The following is a 20,208-nucleotide window of genomic DNA, read 5'->3' on the forward strand; positions in this document are numbered from 1 at the left end:
TGGCCGCCCCGTGTGGACATTTTTGCTAAACCTCGTCCACATGGCTGGCTTATCCCAGGATTAGGAGCCGTGGGTGGACTTGCTGCACAGAAATTCCCCATGAAATTTCTGTATCAAATCCGTCCCGCGTGAACCCAGCCTAAGGGTATACAGACAGCACAGAGGTGGGTCCTCTGCTCGGGACCCTCCTCTACGAGGCAGAACAGGGAGCAGCTCTATGGGAGCTTCGTCCCAACATCACATGGAAGGCCACTCATCTGAATGGCTGTCTGAAAACTACTATTTCCCAAGGTAAATGTTTTGCTCGTTTTGACCAATTTTTTGAATGTTCATCGTTCCATGTAAAGAGGCCTTTACTAAAGTGAATGAAGGCCCTGAAGACCCCCAAACAAGTGCCCCATTGTAAATGTGATGAAGTGGTTCTGGATAGCAGTGGGCTGATGTGACTGGAGATGTATTGTACCCGTCTGGCTTTGTTACATTGTTACAGCCTTCACACCTGCTTGTTGCTGCCTTCATTAGGAAACAATACTAATCCTGGGAATGATGTCTGCTGAATGTACATAAAACCTCTGCCCTGCCAGATTTAGCAGTGCCATTACATCCCCTTTCTGGTTTAGTTATCGCTTTCCCATCAACTTTTCATTTGTGTGGTAAATTACGCAAAATACACACGCAAGGAAAACCGCAGCATGTTCTATGTTGGCACGTATTGCGAGTGCATGCATGCCAAGACACAGCATGGCGATTGGTGGCATAGTGCGATTTTTAAATCTTTCCCTCTTGACCCAAAATAAACATCGCTTGTGTATATGAACCCACTGAAAATAAGGGGTATCTTTCACAGGCGAGCTCTGCATCGTGCAGCCGGACAGACCGCGTCCGTGAAAATCACCCATGTGAATAGAGCCTGATGGAAATATCCAGTACAGCGCTGGAGACCCAACAGACACTATTATAGCCAGGGGGGCATTAGTCTCTGCCGTATGGCACCGTACCGCCACATGGTGCAGATGTCCTTCTCCCATAATGGAGCAAGAAAACGGAACACAAGCGTGCAGATGTGCAGGCGCCCTCAGATGAGCCCCCCGGACTGCATGCAGCTCCGCTCACGTCTGCTCGGGGGCTTCCAAGGAAAGTCTCTGCTCCAACCTCGAAGTAGTGGCCGGCACGGCTCGTGTTACCAGCGCCGGCCACTACACAGAGGGTGGAGCAGTGATTTCTGCTGTAACTCCTGTGTTATTGCAGCGGTCAGCGGGCGCACAATCAGCTGACCGGTCCCGAGTGACGGACCCCAACTGATCAACTACTAATGACCAACCCTGAGGATACATCAGTAGTATCCCCCCCCTGGAAAACTGCTTTAAGCAACAGAGAGACATCCACGCCCGCTCCGGTTCACAGCCGGCCCTCAGTCTGGGAGTCGGGCTGCTGTACCTCCTTGCTGCGGGCCGGAGCCTTGATGTTGCCATATTCAGCTGTCCGCGGTATTCCGCATCCATTCATACCAGCGGACGGCGATTTACACGAGCGGACATCAAATCACAGCATGATGTATCTTTGTGTGGATTCTGCATAGACGGCTTTCAGTGAAGCCAATGGAAGCCGTCCGACCCGCGAGCCACCCGTAACGGACCTTGTGGGTACGCCGCGGGTATCTGTGTCACTGGGTAGTGATGGCGCAGGAACAACTAAGGCTTAAAATAAAGAACTGCACTGCGCATGTCCGACAGCGAGCGCCCGCGGCCATCTGCAATACAGAAGGAAGCAGGTAGGTGGGGGCGCCGGCCGCGGTCAGCCCCGGATTCTGCTATGGGCCCCGCATGTGGAATCTGACCCGCTCGTGTCCCGCCGGCATAAGAATAGGTTTTGTGTTTTTCCTTTACGCTTATGTATTGGTGCGACATTTGAAACATGAAGGTAACCCCAACAGTGCTGCTGGCCAACCGCGAGCGCGGCCCCTGCGGACGCAGACGCTGTGTTTTTACGTAAGATGGTCGGTCAGTTCCGCCAGCCTTGTGTGAATACGGCGATCCACGCCGACCGCCTGCCTACATCACATGGGCTTTAATGCGCAAATCTGGTCTGTAACGAGACGCGTGAAAACCGCACACAATGGGGTTTGTAATACAGAGAGCAAAGCCATGGGTGTGAGCGGGCCCTTAGGCACGGCCATACTGCTGATGTGGCCCGCGGGGAGGAGGGGGGCCCCAGGGCCATGGACTGAACGGACTATCCTCATCAGTGCCGGGGAGCTCTGCGGCTGACCCCCCGCAGTCCCATCACCCCCAGCCAGTAGGCGGCTCCACAAGACGGGCCCCGGGCCTCAGGCGGTGCCCCTCCCTGCGGCCGTGGAGGGGGCTGCCGGTAACAGCTGGCCGCCGGGTGGCGCTGTGATTGTGCGCAGTGACTGCTACGAGCAGGGGGAAGAGGAGGAGACCGACCACCCATCCCCCAGACAGAGCGGCAGGCCGGAGCGGGCAGCACGGAGCGAGCAGCCGCTGGCCGCACATCTATCGGCGGAGGGCGAGTAGCGGACTGGGAGGAGGATGTTAAACGTGGAGAGCCTGGACCGGCTGGACCTGTGCGAGAGCCTGCTGACGTGGGTGAGTGCGCCCCCGCCCGGCGCCGGGGGGGAGGACCGGGGGCACCGCTGGGAGAGCCCGTGTATATGTGTGTATACCCCCTCCCATTATATATATACCCGCTGGGAGAGCCCCGGTGTATACAGATATGTGTATATACCCCTTCCCGTTATATATATGTGTACCGACTGGGAGAGGCCATGTATATGTGTGTATACCCCCCTCCCATTATATATATGTATACCCGCTGGGAGAGCCCATGTATGTGTATATACCCCCTCCCATTATATATATCCACTGGGAGAGCCCCAGTGTATACATATATGTGTATATACCTCCTCTGGTTTTATATATATATATATATATATATATATATATATATATATATATATATATGTGTGTGTGTACCTACCTGCTGGGAGAGCCCATGTATATGTGTATATACCCCCTTCCATTATATATATATACACACACCTGCTGGGAGAGCCCATGTGTATATACCCCCTTCCATTATATATATATATATATATATATATATATATATATATATACCTGCTGGGAGAGCCCATGTATATGTGTATATACCCCCTTCCATTATATATATATATATATATATATATATATATATATATATATATATATATATATATATATATACCTGCTGGGAGAGCCCATGTATATGTGTATATACCTCCTTCCATTATATATATATATATATATAATGGAAGGAGGTATATACACATATACATGGGCTCTCCCAGCAGGTAGGTATATATATAATGGAAGGGGGTATATACACATGGGCTCTCCCAGCAGGTGTGTGTATATATATATAATGGAAGGGGGTATATACACATATACATGCGCTCTCCCAGCAGGTGTGTGTGTGTGTGTATGTATATATGTGTATGTATATATATATATATATATATGTATATGTGTATGTGTATATATATATATATATATATATATATATATATAATGGAAGGGGGTATATGCCCATGTATATGTGTATATACCCCCTCCATTATATATATATATATATATATATATATATATATATATATATATATATATACCCGCTGGGAGAGCCCCGGTATATACATATATGTGTATATACCTCCTCTGGTTATATATATATATGTGTATACCCGCTGGGAGAGCCCATGTATATGAGCATATACCCCCTTCCATTATATATATACAGCCCAGGGGAAGCCCCGATGTATACAGATCTCTATCCTGTTTCCCCTGAAAATAAGACAGTGTCCAATAGATCATACTTTTTTTTACATGCATAGCTGCCTGGACACCATTTATATAGTCTTTTTTTATTAACTGTAACTAGGGCTCAATTTTGGAGTACGGCTTATACGTCAAGCATCCTCAAAAATCCTGAAAAAGCTTGCTAGGGCTTATTTTCGGGATGGGTCTTATTTTTCAGGGAAACGGGGGGGGGGGGGGGTATATAATGTGTGTGTGTGTATTTTAATATATATAATGTATACCCGCTGGGAGAGTCCATGTGTATATATGTGTGTGTATACCAGCTGGGAGAGCCCCCTATGTATATACCTGCTGGGAGAGTCCATGTGTATATATGCGTGTGTATACCTGCTGGGGGAGCCCCCGTATGTATACCTGCTGGGAGAGTCCATGTGTATACCCGCTGGGGGAGCCCCCGTATGTATCCCCGTTGGGAGAGTCCATGTGTATATATGCGTGTGTATACCCGCTGGGAGAGCCCCCTATGTATATACCTGCTGGGAGAGTCCATGTGTATATATGCGTGTGTATACCCGCTGGGGGAGCCCCCGTATGTATACCTGCTGGGAGAGTCCATGTGTATACCCGCTGGGGGAGCCCCCGTATGTATCCCCGCTGGGAGAGTCCATGTGTATATATGCGTGTGTATACCCGCTGGGGGAGCCCCCGTATCTATATACCTGCTGGGAAAGCCCTGGTATCGCGCTCGGTGGTGTGCAGAGATCTCTTGCTTGTTGTGAGCCATTGTTCGTATTGCGGTGCATATCGTAGGTTGGCGTTGCTTCATGTACGTTATTCTCAGACAGCAGTAATTTATACCGCCATAGCTTTACTCGCAGACGTCCGCGGGGCGAATCTCCATCTGTGTGATATGATGATGAGCTATTGGCTCGCTAATGGCGACTGTTACACGCAGGGTCACGGGGGGTGGAGCTCCGGACCACCGAGGGGTTACTTATCCTACATACATGATAAATCACTCGGATTCCTCCATCCAGTGTGAATCTGTATGATTATCATTCAGTGTAAAGGCACGCCCCGACTCAACGCTGAATGAGAATTTGTTTGCTTCCCTTCAGTTTCTGCATGCAGACAACAGCATGAGGGATTGGCCGTGTGAACAGGTAGTATCACTCATGAGCGACTGCCTGTTCCTGTGAGTGGAGGCGGGCCGGCCGCAGTGACCCCCGTCACTAGTGATGCTCGTTACGGTATAAAAGCACAGGGATGATTATCGCTGGATGAGCTGTTGGCATCTGCGTCCGTCGACCGTCCCGTGTAAAAGGGCCCCAAGGCTAAATATGATGGGTGTATGACCAGGGCTTCCCCTGCTGACACCCACCTCCTCCGTCTACGACCTCGCACAAACTACCCTCATACCGGTAAAGTGTTGCCATCTTGGCTCTTTATGGCTGCGCTGCGAACCCCTCGGCACCCCGTACCTGCCGCACGGAGCCGTCTGCTCTGTGGAAGTGAATGGGATCTACGGAAACAGTGTATGGCACCTTGCTACATTGTATCCATAGCTCTGTGACAGGCCCTCCTCTCTGGCCGTGTGGCCACTAACTACAGCAGCGGTGATGAATGGGGAATACCCCTTTAAGGCTAAAAATGGCGTCTTCGAGGTTCTGACTGATATTTCTACCGGTTTTAGACGGTGATGGAGGTTCAGCGTCCAGCGCTTCTGACGGGACCAAACTCTGATGGCTGCAGGGTTGGAAGGGCGCTTTTATGGGGGGGAATTAGTCTGCAGGACTCGGCGCAATCGCATTTTTAGCTGTGGAATGCGTCTGCGGAGCGTTTGGTGGAATTTCTTTTTCTTTTTTCCAAAGACTTTTTTTCCCCACAGACTTGTGAAATCACATCTCCTGTGTGTTAGAAATCAGCAAGACGCCCTCCAGGGGGCGCTCACAGAGGCTGAGGTTTACCCGTGTATTGCTTGTGCGATGTATGCTCATACGATATGTGGTAATTCACAGGCAATCCAATACATTGCCTTACGCTGGTTCGCTCACACTGGCGTGTCTGCGGTGTGTAATATGCAAGCGTGAAAAAGAACGCAGCAAGTTTTATTTTGCCGCGTATTCCGCACAAGAGAGCCCATTGTTTTCAATGGGCGCGTAATCAATGGCGCTCATACGCAATTGCAATGCATATGGTGTGTGTATGTGTAATATATATATATATATATAATATGATGCGTCAGGGCGGGAAATTTGAACAAAAAAACTGTAAGACTGCAGATGACGGCGTGTGAGATTCGCTGTCACGCACAGTACAATATGGCCGCCATACGCAGTGATTGGCCAGCTCCACCCCATGTGACTCGCTTTTTACGCATGTGGCTGAGTGAGCCGGACTAATCCTGCAGCAGAAAACATTTGCGCTGTTAAAGTAAAGACTTTCGGATTGTAACAAATGCAGAATTGAAGCCCCGGAGGGATAACTGTGTGACCCTGGGATCTCCGCGCAGAGTAATTCCGCTCGTGGGGAAGCACCCTGAGGGGATGTTGAAGCAGGGGAGGGGTGCTGGTGTTGCAGCTGGAACGCAGGCGCTTCTATATATTTAGATGGGGTGGAGTTTGGGCGCTGGTACGGTCCAGTGTAACGCTGCGTTCATATCTGCGCTCGTTTTTTCGCTCTGTCTTAGGACCTGATCAGTAAAAATGACGTAAATGCCAAATCCAGCACTTCACTGACAGAAACAGCGACTGGCGGACGTCGTCCACCGTAATGCGGTCCTCAGACCGCTGGTGTGCCGCTCAGTGTTTTGCGCCATTTCCTCCCAGAGTTTGTGCTGGAGGCGCCTTAAGGCCCATTTAGACACAACAATTATCGCTCAAAATTTGCTCAAAAGCCGTCTTTTGAGCGATAAACGGCACCGACATCGTACAGTTTTCTTTAACCAGTTGCTGATCGTTGTCTTTCTATAAAACAATGATGAGCCTTATCAGGGATTCATAGCGGGATACAGCTGATACTATTGTTTCAGCTGTATCCCGCTCCCTGAACACAGGCAGAGTATGAAGAACACAGTGCTCCAGCTGTGTTCTTCATACACTGCTTGGAGCGCACAGCTGTATACCAGCTCAGCGCTCTGTGAACAGACGGGGTATGAAGAACACAGCGGTCCAGCTGTATTCTGCATCCCCCACTTGAAACGCTCGGTTGTATACCAGCTGAGCGCTCCATGAACAGTCGGAGTATGAAGAACACAGAGGTCCAGCTGTGTTCTACATCCCCCACTCGGAGCGCTCAGCTGTATAACAGCCGGGTGCTCCGAGCAGAGAGAGGCTGAATGCAGAAGACAAGTCTTATGTATCCCCCGCTCGGAGCACAAGGTGATCGCTCAACGTTTGAGCGGTCATCTTCCCGTGTAAATGCACGCAGCGATTATCGCTTAAGTCGCCCAAAAGACCTCATTTGTGTCTAAATGGGCCTTTAAAAAAGCGTTTGAAGTTTTGAGCCCGGCCCAATGCTTGTTTGTAGGGGTCTGCCCAACAGAAGGACTCCTTCAGATGGGCTACATGTTTTTGCACATGCCTCATTGCACCGTATTTGCACTATTTACGGCACTTTTTTGTGCTCATATTGGCGCATTTACCTTTTTTTTGCGCCTAGAGGAAATGTTTAATTGCGCTCAGCAGACGACTGTGCCCCAATTTAAATGGCTATTTAGCCTAATGAGTTCCAGGCGTGTTCTTCTCCTGATGGAATTGCGCAGCGTCTTGCACATCGCACCTCCCATGGGCATGTATAGGGACATAATGCGCACAACAGTTCAGCTGGTCCTGTTTTTGGTACACATGAAAAATGAACATGCGAAAAAAGGAAATGTGAATGACCCCATTGAAAGCAGCGGGCTCTGTTCTCTGCTTATTGCACACGTGTGAAGGAGCCCTAAGGGAAACACCCGCAGCTCATGCCGCAGTCACACGGGCGTATGCACAATCACTTGTGCGTTTGAGCCGCTTATTTGTATCGGGTGTTGAGTTTTTGCAGGCTGGGATCTCCTTAAAAGCGACGAGAGCTGCAGTTACCAGCGCCGGCCACTACACGGGGGATGGAGCATCAGCTCCCGCTCTATACCCTGTGTGCTGGAAAAGCTGATAGGTCCGGACCCGAGCCGATTGACTGTTGCTGACCCATCCTGGGGATAAGCCATCAGTACAAGCAGCCTGGTGGCTGATAACCGTCATGACAATACCCTGGCGTGCTGAGACCTGCTGTCCGGATTATCGGAATATGTGTCCGATTAGTCTGGAAGATCACCAGCGTATTTGTGAATCCAGTGTAAGGCGCCTGCAGATCGCCCGCTCCTTGGGACTAGCGGTACTTGCCCCGTTGGGTGTGTGATCCCACTAGTGATGGGGAGCTCTGCTGTGGAGTTGCTGTATTGTTCCTCCTGATCTGTGAGGTTGGGATGATGATGATGATGATACTGCTGCGGGTGTCATGTGCTCAAGCGTAGAGCTGGTCACAGCTGCAGCCACGTGACTGTGTACACTATGATGACGGCCGCTCCTCTGTGTGGCTGGGAGCCGCCCGGGTCTCCCGTTATTACATCATCCTTCGCCCTGGAGCCTGTGTCCCCCTGAGACGGCGGGCAGATGATGTCACAGGTCGCGCGTTCGTTAAACAGAGATAAATCACTTCTTTTTATACTGGAGGGTTCAGTTCTCTGTATAAGTTACTGGGAGCGACGGAACGATCGGCGCTTAAACCCAACGATTAGCGAGCCAACGATGATTCTTGCGATTGCATAAAATGAATGATTAGCGAGCGAATTATCGTTCTTCGTTCCGTCGTACGCCGTGGTTACACTGAACGGTTAGCGCTCACATGTGAACGGTCCAACGGTTTTTGGAATTAGACTCTTCCCGTGTGCCGCACCTTCAGCCGTGAACCGTTCATCTGAAACATGCGGCTTCTATTGTGCGCACATGTAGCAGAGCTGAGCCGGCGATACAGTGTATAAGTATCACTGAGATGGTGCTGTAGGTTACACTGGCAGTCCTATGTAAATTACTTCTGAAGACCCCCTGTTTGTAGTGAGTGGTGGTCTCCTGTCCTATTTGAATGTGTGAAGCCACACTAAGGCTTCTGCTCACGGGCGGAGATTTGCTGCGGAATCCGCAGTCGGCGTCCGCACCTCTAATCTACAGCAAATACCGCCCGTTACTATGGAGATCCGCTGCTTCCTCCACATGAGCAAAAATCGCAACCGGTAATCGTTGGTCCTTCAGCAGCTCCCTTTGCTAATTGGATGTGCACCCCCCACGATCACTGATTGGTCAGAAAATGTGCGTATTACTTGCGCAAAAATGGTGCACATAACACGTGGCGCAAATATGCCCCCAGGGGCGGCTCCACACGGGCGTAGGCGCATTTCAGTTCATAAAACACAGCATATTCACGGGGTGAGATACGCGGTCGCCTCGTGTTTTTCTACCGGTCGGCAGTCCCTTTTTTTTTTCCCAGTATTTATACGTTAGTGAAAAAAACGTGCATAAAATTCCATTGATTTCATTCTGTAAATTTGCAACTAATGCGCCGTTTTTTTTTGCGTATTTCCACTGTCTTTGGTAGTACGCTCCATGATGGGACTCGCTGCGATTTTTCACACATGGCTCAATTCACTGTTTATTACACGTGTAAAACGTTTGCGCCTAATACACTGCTGCGCGGTCTGATGGACGCGGTGTTTTATAGGTCCCCACCGCACCCTCGTGTGACTTTGATATTAAATGTAATCCTAGAAAAAAAAACAGTTGGGGCCTGCTGACCCGACACGGATTACTGCTGTGGCCTCCGGTACGGGCGCCGCTCCTATGGGGGACTGCCACTGCTATAGGGCGTTGTATGCAGACCGTACGGTGATATGGGGTCCGCATGTCGCGCCCCCTGATCACAGCGGCACATTCTTGTTAGCGATACCTAATGGAGTTCGTAGAATTTACGTGCCGCAGTAAGAGCGCCGGGGCGGGGCGCGTTACCACCGCGGTGTTTACTACTCTGCGGGTCTCCGGGGGTCCTGTCACAACCCTTCACCAGCACTAGTGTAATAGACACCGCTTTGGTGTATTCGCGCCGGTATGCACGATATCGCAAACGCTCTTTAAATTACGATTCTGGATTTGAACAGGATGCATTTTTGCTTTAACGGATCGGATCTATGCGCTCGCATTTCTTTTTTCTCGCACGTGAAAGTCACAAGCGCTTCCAATATTTTTTTTAAAGATCCCACCGGAAAGAACGGGCGACTGCTTACGAGGAATGTCCCAAGAATAGGACACGCAGCGGCGACTCTGTCTCGTAGCATCGCTGCTGGGGAAGGCTCGCTTATGTGACATCAACGTGTTAACCCCCGTGAGCTCTGTCCGTATCGCTGGCGAAGGAACCCGTGTGCGCCATTCACCCGTGTAAATACGCCCTGACAAGAGTTCCATTATATATGGAGTGTAGAATAATGTAGTCAACTACGTTACACTATACCCCGAATACACGGAGGGCCACAGAGAAGTAGGCCGGCACCGCGCTCTTGTGAAAGCGGTCCTAAAGAAAATCTTTCTTTGTTGGCCACAGCAACCAATCACAGCGCAGCTTTCATTTTACCTCAGCAGTAAGACATTAATGTGATTGCCTTTGTTGCCAGTGGCAACCAGAGTTCTCTTTGACCTGCGGTTCTGGAGGACTTTTCCGTGGCCTCTGTGTATGATGGAAAGTAACGGAACGCTTGTCATAGAGACCCCACAGAGGAGTCCGTTCCGGAATGATACAGTCGCTTCCTTCGGGGATTGAGTCACAGTGCTGCGGTCATTGCCTTACGGGAACGGCGTGGCACAGCCCCACTATTTCCACACTCCCGGCCGCCTTGTACGGAGGGATAGTCCTCTCGCTGCCATGATAAGCCAAAATGTGAAGACGCCTTTTACATTTTTATTTTCCTTTTTTTGCACTTCATGGAATTGTGATGCTAAACGGGGCGAACCGCAGCCAGTATATAGCGGAGCGCTACGTTCAGGCCGAAGTAGTTGGGTTTCACTTAGTAGGAGAGTAGACCAATCCTGAGGAATGTCCACAGCGGGCGGGAAAATCTGAAGCGTTAGCGGCGCGCGAGGACGGACCGCATTACGCATTTGTCATGGAATACTTAACCCCGATACGCCTTTTTACTGACCTCAATAATGGGCTATAAACCCACAAATACATTGTTTTAAGGCGGTCGCTTGGTGGATTACTTCGTGGGGGTTTCTTCATCCCCCTACCCCCCAAAAAACAAAGTAAAAAATTAGTAAAAGTTCTACAGCACATTATATGGACCGCAGAGTTTTGCCATTAAAAAAATACAATTCGTCCCACAAAAGACAAGTCCTCCTATGCCAACGAGTGAGGGCCCTGGCAACGCAACAGTGAGAACCGCTTGGTGCGCAAGACACAAAGTAGGCCTGTCACTAAGGGGTTAAAGAGATTCTGCCATCACAAGGATTTGTCTGTTTCCACAGCAGGAGGGCAGGAAATTGCTGTAATACACTGCAGTAAGCAGTATGCACCCGGGTCAGGGGGCATATGGAGGTCTGAGGGGGCAAGAAGGGTCAGCTGTAACTGGTACAGGACACCCCGCAGTAGTCGTCTTACTGGGGGTCTGCATGGAGGTTAGTGGACATCGCTGGCAGCTAGCGCTTGTTGCACAATGCTCACTAATATGTCACTAATGGATGAACATTGGGTTGCGCCGGTCTCTGTAGTCATTAGAAATGGTCACACTGGTTCACAAGTCTAAGGAATGGTCAGAGTACGGAAACATTGGCGTACAGCGGGCGGCCGCGATGCGGACAACGAAACACGACAACGTGCTGCTGTTCACGGTTTTCATATGGATTGGTAATGGTCATGTGACGTCGGGGGTTAAAAAGGCTTTTTAGCTACAAAATCATGTGCCGTTGAAGGCCTGTTCATTGGGGGTGTTATTCCCACACGGGGGGAGGGGGTTGCTGTGGATTGCCCGCAGCACAATCCACACTATTAGGTGCGGGTTTGAACGTAGCGTTTGATGCGTGTCCGCAGCAGACGTCAACCCTGCAATTCAATTAAAGGGTCACATCTGTGGCTATTTGATGCTAATTTGCTGCAGCAAATCTGCCATGTGGAAACCTACCAGAGGATGCTGGATATTACAGTCTGAACATCTCTGTATATTGCATTCATTTTCATATGGCGCAGCCTCCTCTTTGATGCTTTTCAGCCACCATCTATATGCTGAGATTTTCCCCCTGCTTTCTTTTTCACTATTCTGTTATCAATCCCATGATGCATCAGCATGTCATCACATAAAACAACTAGAGCCTGTACCATCTCTGCCTGCAGAGAGGACAGAGTGGTTATAACTGCTCTGTATATTCACCTAAATAAGCTAACAAAAACCTACGTATACAGTCAGAAGGCTGAACTGTCATCTCCTTGATTATAACTGCGTGGCAGAAGCCCCTGATTATCTGCAGTAGCAGTGATAGAAATGTGTGTTCCCCCTCTGAAGAGCTTGTCCATCAACAAGGGATTATGCGGACTGAAGAACTGACTTCTTGAGAGAGCATAAAGCCAAGCAAGGCTCCTTTTACACGGGGCGATAAATCGTTGGCACAAGCGAATGATGAGGGTTTACTTGTTCGCTCATGCAGGTAGAAAAAATGTTTGCAAATGCGTTCACACATCGTTCAGTCATTCACATTAAAGCTGGTTTACACAAGCCGATGATCTCTCAAACGACAGTATCAGTGACAGCTTATGCATTTTGCATAAAGTATTAAGTAGCTACTCAGCTACTTAATACCAATTAAGGGTGCAAATGAAGCCTTCACTGAATGCAGTTAATAGCCTGAGGCTCTTATCTGCGCTCAGATCCTTTGTTCTCCACGGGAAACAATGCTATCAGCACTCCCCGTGGAGAACTGCTGATGAGGCTGAAGGAGGATTTTTAGGTTGGACTGAATTTAACGATCAACTAGCAGTGCCCGAAAAGCTCACGATGGGCGTGTATTTAGATGCACCAATTATCACTAAAACAATCACCAATTAGCATTTTTTTCCTTAGCGATAATCGGCTGGTGTAAATGGGCCTTAACTGTACCAGCGAATGACCAAACCATTGCTGTTTACACGCAAACCATTATTTATATGCCTGCATAAAAGGAATGACGAACGAGAAGCGTGAACGTGGCCTAAGTGAATGAGAACGACTGAGCGAGCGCTGGTTAAACTGAAGAGAACAAGCCAATATTGATCTTTATGCAGGCATTGAATGAATGATGAATGAAAAGCGAACGGTTATCGTTGGGTCGTTGGCTCGCATTTAGACTGAACTATCATTCACTTTCATTTGTATGAAGGATTTTTTTTAATTTTTTTAAACAAGTATCATTCGGTCTAAAAGGGCCTTAAACAAGGTAATACCAGTGACAGATACACCGCCACATAACCGCCAGGGCTACAGCGCCAAGTAACTGCTGGAGTGGCTTTTGTGCGTCAGGACTGTGAGGTTCCTGTCTCATTTCTTGTCCTTGGTACATGACGGCCGGCACATCGTACTCACGCTCCAGTGTTCTATGTGTTTGCCGTCCATGTAGAGGCGGCTGAAGCTTCGGCACTTTACTGGGCTGTTTGTTTTCCTCGTGGCGTCGCAGGAAGCTGGCTGTGCCGCGGATCGCCCGGATTGTTCTACAGGAAGCCGGACGCCTGTTCATTGTTTGGTTGCTGACATTTCAGAGAGGAAGAGATAATTAAAGGGTTTCCTAATCTCAGAATGCAGATTGATCACAAGAAATGTGTAAAGTATCTCACGGGGTTTAAGGAGACCAACATGTTCCTCAGCCGCTCGCCGCAGGCACTTTCTGCCATCTTCCCGCTTCGGCAGTCTCCTTGCTTTTGTTCCGTAGGTTAGTTTAGTTTAGCATCACAATGCCAGTTGGGGAGCACGGGGCAACAGGATACTATGCAGGGCAAGCGAGCCCCTCGTGTGGATCTAAAGGGGCTTTTACACGCAATGATTGGCGTTTAAAAAAAAACAAAAACGCTGGATCGTTTGAGCTTGAATGATAATCATTCAGTGTAACCAAGGCCAAAGACTGAATGATGAACAATAGATCGTTGGTTGGGCGTTGGGCGTAGGCTAGCTATTGGCGGACCGTTGAGCATTAAACACCGATCGGTCAGTCGTTCTCACTCACTGGTACCGCGGACTGAATGACTGAGTGATCCTATTAAAAACCTAAATGATTAATCTTTGTGTTTAAGCAGGCAAAGGGTTTCTCATCACGTGACAGCCGCCTATGGCTGTAGGCCCTTTTACACGGGATGATTGTCGGGCACCGAAGCAGTTGTCCCAGTAAACTGGCCGTCATTCTTACTTGTCCAATTGTCGTCCAGTTTTTGCAGAAACTGAATGATGAACGATAAGCGAACACAATCGTGCGTATACCTACGATCCAGGGAAAATCTAAATGATCATTCCGTGTAAAAGGACCCAAATCCACACTGACCAACAAGTAAACTAGATTAGACAGCTGCTGCCCGCCGCCGACCTCTGGCCTGGGGAAATAGAGGGGCATGAAAACTTGGGGTTCGAGTGTGTTCACACGGGTGAGTTTCCCACGCGAGTTCTGTGCGTTGCACGATGCACAAACATTACATGATTTTTCTCTCATGGCCCTTCTGCGATTGGCCCATTATTACCGATGCAGTTTTTCTCGCACTCGCATGAGCACTGTATCGATCTGAGTTTCTCGGACCAATGTCGCGGTCGTCCGTGTAAATCTGGAGGGGAAGACGTTCAATATTTTGGAGAACAACCCAACGCTCCGTCAGATGAGTAACGCTATACCCATTAACATTAATTTTTATTAATTACCTAGCAGCAAATATGGCTGCCAGCAGTCTGTATTGTGGTGGAAGCGCCGACATCCGTCCGCATGCGGGCAGCGGATGACTTCATTGGCACCTACTCATTTCGCCGAGGCTGACTTTCATCAGAGGGCATGAAGCGCGTCAGTTTCTGCCAGATTATTGACCGTCGGCAACCTTATGTCTTCCGCTGAAATATTCTATATCTTCCTGGACAATTAGGACTAGCGGTGCTGTAAGTAAATTATGGCGGTAGTTTCTTGTGGGCACCATGAGGTGTTTGGAAACAGATGATAGTCGGAGGGAGCGAGATCTGTTGAATAAGGTGGGTGGTCAACCAGCTGGAAGTTGCACCAGTTTTGCCGTGGTCGCTTGTGCAGTCTGAGCTGAGGCGTTGTCTTGCAGGAACAAGATTCCTTTGGACAGCTTGCCGCGCCTTTTGGTCTTCAGAGCTGCCTTCAATTGGTCCAAAAGTTCAATGTAATACCTTGCATTGATGGTGGAACCATTGTGAAGGTAGTCCACTAGCAGCACGCCCTCCTTATCCCAGAACACAGACGCCATCCCCTTAGTGGCTGAACTTCTTTGGGTGAGGAGAACCACTGGGCCTCCACTCTTTTGACTGCTCCTTGGTTTCAGGGTCATACAAATAAATCCAGGTCTCCTCCATAGTGACCAGTCGATCCAGGAAGTTCTTATCAGTCCGGAAACGCTGACAAATGGACCGGAAAGTCTTCACTCGCATGCTTTTCTGATCTGTGGTCAAACATTTGGGGACCCACTTTGCAAATCGCTTCTTCATGGATAATGACACAAACAAGTTCCCCAGAAATCCCCATGATGTCCGCTATTCCTTTAGGTGAGATTGGCCGATTCTCCAGTATGGGGTTGTGCACAGCATCGACGATCTCCGGAACAACCACCTCTCTCGGTCGTCCAGGACGTTCCTCATCATTGGTGCTGAAGTGGCCTGTTTTAAACTTGGCAACCCAGTACTTAACAGTAGAATATGAAGGGCATTGATCCCCCAATGTCTGCCACATATCACCATGAATATCCTTCGAGGACTTTCCTTGCAGAAACAAGAATTTTATCACTCCTCTGCTCTCATTTGCTGTGAATATCGCCTTAGATTCCGCCATTTTGTTTTCCCGCGTGCCGAGATCACTGTTGCCATAAGCTACAAACACAACATTATGAAAACATATATTAGACACATAAGGCTTTCATGTGATGTAACAGTCTTTGGCTTTGTGTTCTTTTTTTGTTTCTATGGTAACGAATATCAGCAGATCCTTGTATATAGTATATACATGGTGCAAACCTGCAGAAATATGTCTAAGTACCCGAGTGTGCTTGATGGGACCTGGAGAAAAGGTCCTGACTGCAAGGACCAAAAATACAAACCCTAAAACGGTAAGGCCTCAGTGGAATCCGACCCTGCCCGCGGCCGAGGACCATGCGTAGCTGTCCGCGTCTTCACTGACGATGTGTGTGTAAGTGCCAGCCGGCGTGCTGCTGCTCACACACAGTAGAGGTTTTTTTTTCCCTTTTTTTTTTTTTAAAACTCCTGCTTGTCTGGGGATCGGATGGCTTCCATGGACTGGCTGTGATTGGCTAAGCGTCAGACAATCACAGCCAGCACTTCCAGGAAGCGGGGATTTTTGAATCCCCGGCCAGAAGAGAAGATGATGATCAGTGCTGGGAAGAAGATGTGGCCGGGCTGACACCGCGGTACAGGTGATGTATGCAGGTTTTTTTTTTGTTGTTTGCAGTTAGGGCTTTCGTTATTGCTATGACAATAGAATTTCCTACTGTCAAAGTTGCATCGCAATGCGATGCAACAGAGAGGAAGTCCTTATAGGGGAAACATGGGCTACAAAACCTCACGAGTTGCAGGCATATTGACGGACCGGTGAGGTTTATGTGTCGGGTTGTTGCATGCTACAAAACATCGCATGTGTGAAGGAACCCGTAGGAAAGCATGGGCTTCACATACATGTGATTTGTAGCAACGCGACAAAATTGTGAGACTTTGTCGCCTGTGTGAAGGAGGCCTTAGGCTACGTTCACACAGGCGAGCGCGATATCAGTCCGAGAAGCCCGGCCCGATATTGTCCTTGTCAACCTGCGTTTTACGTGCACAGACGTGAGGCGTCTTTCACGCAGAAACTCCTCGCATCACTTCCGGGAAATTCCAGTCCTCCGGCACTTATTTCAGGCGCATCGGGGAATTGATAAGTGTTCCCCATTGTTTTCAACAGTAAACATCGCACTTGTGTGCGCCTCTCACGGCATGCGGCGTGTTTGACTCAATTGAAAACCATAGGCGATGCGTCCTGAGGGACATGAAAAAAATAGCGATTCTTTTAGCTTCAGCATCGCAGTGATGGTAAGCATCGCTCGTGTGTATGAATCCATTCAAAACTATGGGGTACAATGACGCTCATGTTAGGCTAAGGCAACAACGGGCATTTACATCGGTCATAAATTTAAAGTGTGTAACAAAAAAGTGACATTTTCAGGAGGGTTTTTGCACATTTGTGCCTGTTCTGAACTTTTTGCTTTGCTGTTCTTTTTCAGATACAAACGTTTCATGTAGATGCACCATGTAAAACCGTCGAAGATCTTACCAGCGGGGTGGCGATGGCTATGGTCCTTCAGAAAATGTAAGTAGACCCCTCGTTCGCTTGTCATTCATCTTCAGCAGGCATAAAAGTCAGATGACAATCGGCCCATGTAAACAGGCAGCCCTTCCTCTTTGAGTGACTGCCTGTGTACTGTGGATGGAGGCCGGCGGCTCTGAGCGATCATCGCTCCTATGTAAAGGCACAGGTATGATTAACCCTGGGATGACTGCCGGGCTCTTCTGCGTCCGCCAGTCGTCTGGTGTAACAGGGCCCTTAGATAGAAGTAGGTTGATGGCTGAATAGAGAACAAATGCAGACAAACACATTGTAGTCCATCGTCTCCATCAGCCGTTCCAGCTGGCCGTACTTGTCAGTGACACCAGAGGAGGGATGGAATAAATCTCTGGGAGCGGTGACTCTTAAAGATGCCCATACACCTTCCACAACTCCTGCACAAGCAGTCTTCCATCTGACAGCTGGTTTCCCCGCTTCCCCAAATACAGTAACTTCTCTCCGGGGAATCAAGATGATTAGGCTTTGAAATTCCATTCATTTGTCAAGAAAAACCCGAGTGGCCCACATACACGGTAGAGTGTCACCCAGCTTCACCATTGTTGGCTGCTTTGTACAAACTGAACTTCTGTGTGCATGGGGGCCTTTAGTGGCACTTCGGGAAATTAACTGGGACGAGCTCCACTGCCCATAGTGATATAGCCTGGAAGATTTCCGGGCTATGTTTCACTATGGGAGCTGCAGAGCACACTGCCATAAGCTGTGGCAGTGTTCTTCCTGCACAGTCCCACAGAAAACAGTGCAGACTTTAAAAAAAGAAGCAGGAAGATATAAGCGGTCTGCCGGCAACTTCCCGCTTCTTTTTTAAAACTCCTGCACTGTCTACAGCTGGGGGAGCACAACTAGCGATGCTTTGATTGCTCCTGCAGTATGACGTAATGCTGCAGCTGTGGGGACCCTAGCGGGTGGCTGTAGGCTTGTTTTATTGTGTGCGCGCATAGGAAACCCATTTAAAAACAAAAAACCCTTAAGTCGGGCAGCCCCCATAATGTATTGGGCAGTCTGGGACCGATCGTTTTAGAGGTGTATTTTTCACTTCTTCTGTAGCTCCTAGAGATGCCACTTATAGTCCCACCGTTATAAGAACCCTTGTGGATAGTGATCCCTTGTTTTGGCTTTCACAGTGACCCGTCCTACTTTGACGAGAACTGGTTAAACAGGATTAAAACCGATGTGGGAGACAACTGGAGGCTCAAGGTAAGACTTTGTATCCGCTTGTCTTGGGTTTGTTCACATCTGTCATAGATTTACATTAAACTGTAGGCCAACATAATGCATCCTGAGAAATGCTGGAGGACATAACCGAATCCGGTCGGGCGGACCCCATTGTAGTCAATGGGGTCTGTCCTGCGCTGTTGGGGTCGGCATGTGCCACATCTGACCCTTCCAGTTTTACTGATCAGCTCCTGGGGCAAAACCAAACAGAATTGTGAGCGAGCCCTTACCTTTTCTCTGCACCCAGTGATTGGTACGATGGTCATACAGTATTTTAATGTAACATTACTTTGACCTTGTGGCGACCATCAGATTGCGCTGCCTTACAGCCTGCAGGACGTGCCGGCCAAGAGACCTCACAAATAGATTGCTTTGTCTTAGAATAGAAAATCAAGAAACCTTTTAAGGAGCGCCCCTTACTGCGTATGGTGTGTCCCCTCGCCTTTGATCTGCAGTCTGTGGCGTGTTATGAGTTATCACCCGTAGTGCCGTCATAAGGGGAGAACAGTCAGCTGATTGTATATGATCATATAAAAATTGGGGAAACTCTTCTTCCTCGGGGCTCCTGGACTGAACAGTCCCACAGTTGGGCCTTTTTACATGAGCTTGTCCAATTTTAGTGTGTTAAAAAAAAAACAAAAAAAAAACCTGAATGTTAGCGCCTGTGTATGTCCGTGTGACATCTACATGCATTGTGTGTCCATTTTCGCGCGCGCCAAAAAAAAAAAAAAAAAACTGAAGGGGGTTCAACTTTTTTTTCTTTTAGAATTGCTTGAATGGGTGAGTGCCACCTGCAAAGTTGGACAAAAGAAGGGCTTGCTGCAATTATATTTTATAGTCCGTGTTAATAAACACATCTATGCGCACAGACTCATTACAATCAATGGTAAATACAGACATCACATGGATGTGAAGCTCGGGTCTAGTGATGGCGCTGGTCCGGCATGCAGCTGTATTGGTCATCGGGGTGATATATGTTAATGCAACATAAGTTATACTAATTAGGACACTAGCGTGGGTTTGACCGTCACACGCTGGCACATACATATAACCAATTGGCAGCAAGTCCAATGAGAATTAGGTCCCATCTGGTACTCAGATCCATAATGTGAGCACTGAACGCAGCTGCGACGTCCCATGTCGGACCCAGTCTTGTCTGCAGAGGCCTAATCGCAGATGAAGTAATGTGTACGATATTCTAGCTCCTCCGTGTCCGCACCATTATATGCATGTAGAGCCCCGCAGCTCAGCCCTGGATCTTCAATAAGCCCTCCGGCTAGCTCCTATGGAGGGAGATGCAATCAGCCTAGCAGTAATCTGTGTTTCTTGGCTCCTTGTGCGCTTGAGGTTTAGCATAAGATTTACTTGTAGATGACAACCGGCGCCGTCCTTAACGTCCTTCAGGGTCATTATTGCTGGCCAGAGATTGGCAGACTTGAGTCGTATGATGGAAGCCCTGTTCACATCTGCTTCGTGGTTCCCATTATATAACCAGAAACCACGATGCAATGCTGAGTCTGCTTACTGATTGGTGGATTCCCCGA

At 48.7% G+C, this 20,208-nt stretch overlaps 1 protein-coding gene across 2 annotated transcripts in view; it reads left to right on the top strand.

Annotated features, from left to right (window-relative positions):
* Window positions 1–2,472: 2,472 nt before the first annotated feature.
* Window positions 2,473–20,208, top strand: part of HOOK3 (hook microtubule tethering protein 3) — a 70,490-nt gene continuing 52,754 nt past the window's right edge. For both annotated transcript variants that reach the window (XM_066604494.1, XM_066604495.1), the window contains exons 1-3: window positions 2,473–2,606; window positions 17,331–17,416; window positions 18,574–18,646. In XM_066604494.1, the coding sequence (XP_066460591.1) occupies window positions 2,550–2,606; window positions 17,331–17,416; window positions 18,574–18,646 (216 nt within the window). In that variant the 5' untranslated portion in view covers window positions 2,473–2,549. The remainder of the gene's footprint in view (window positions 2,607–17,330; window positions 17,417–18,573; window positions 18,647–20,208) is intronic.

Source organism: Eleutherodactylus coqui, chromosome 5, assembly GCF_035609145.1.
Source record: "Eleutherodactylus coqui strain aEleCoq1 chromosome 5, aEleCoq1.hap1, whole genome shotgun sequence".
Lineage (NCBI taxonomy): Eukaryota > Metazoa > Chordata > Amphibia > Anura > Eleutherodactylidae > Eleutherodactylus > Eleutherodactylus coqui.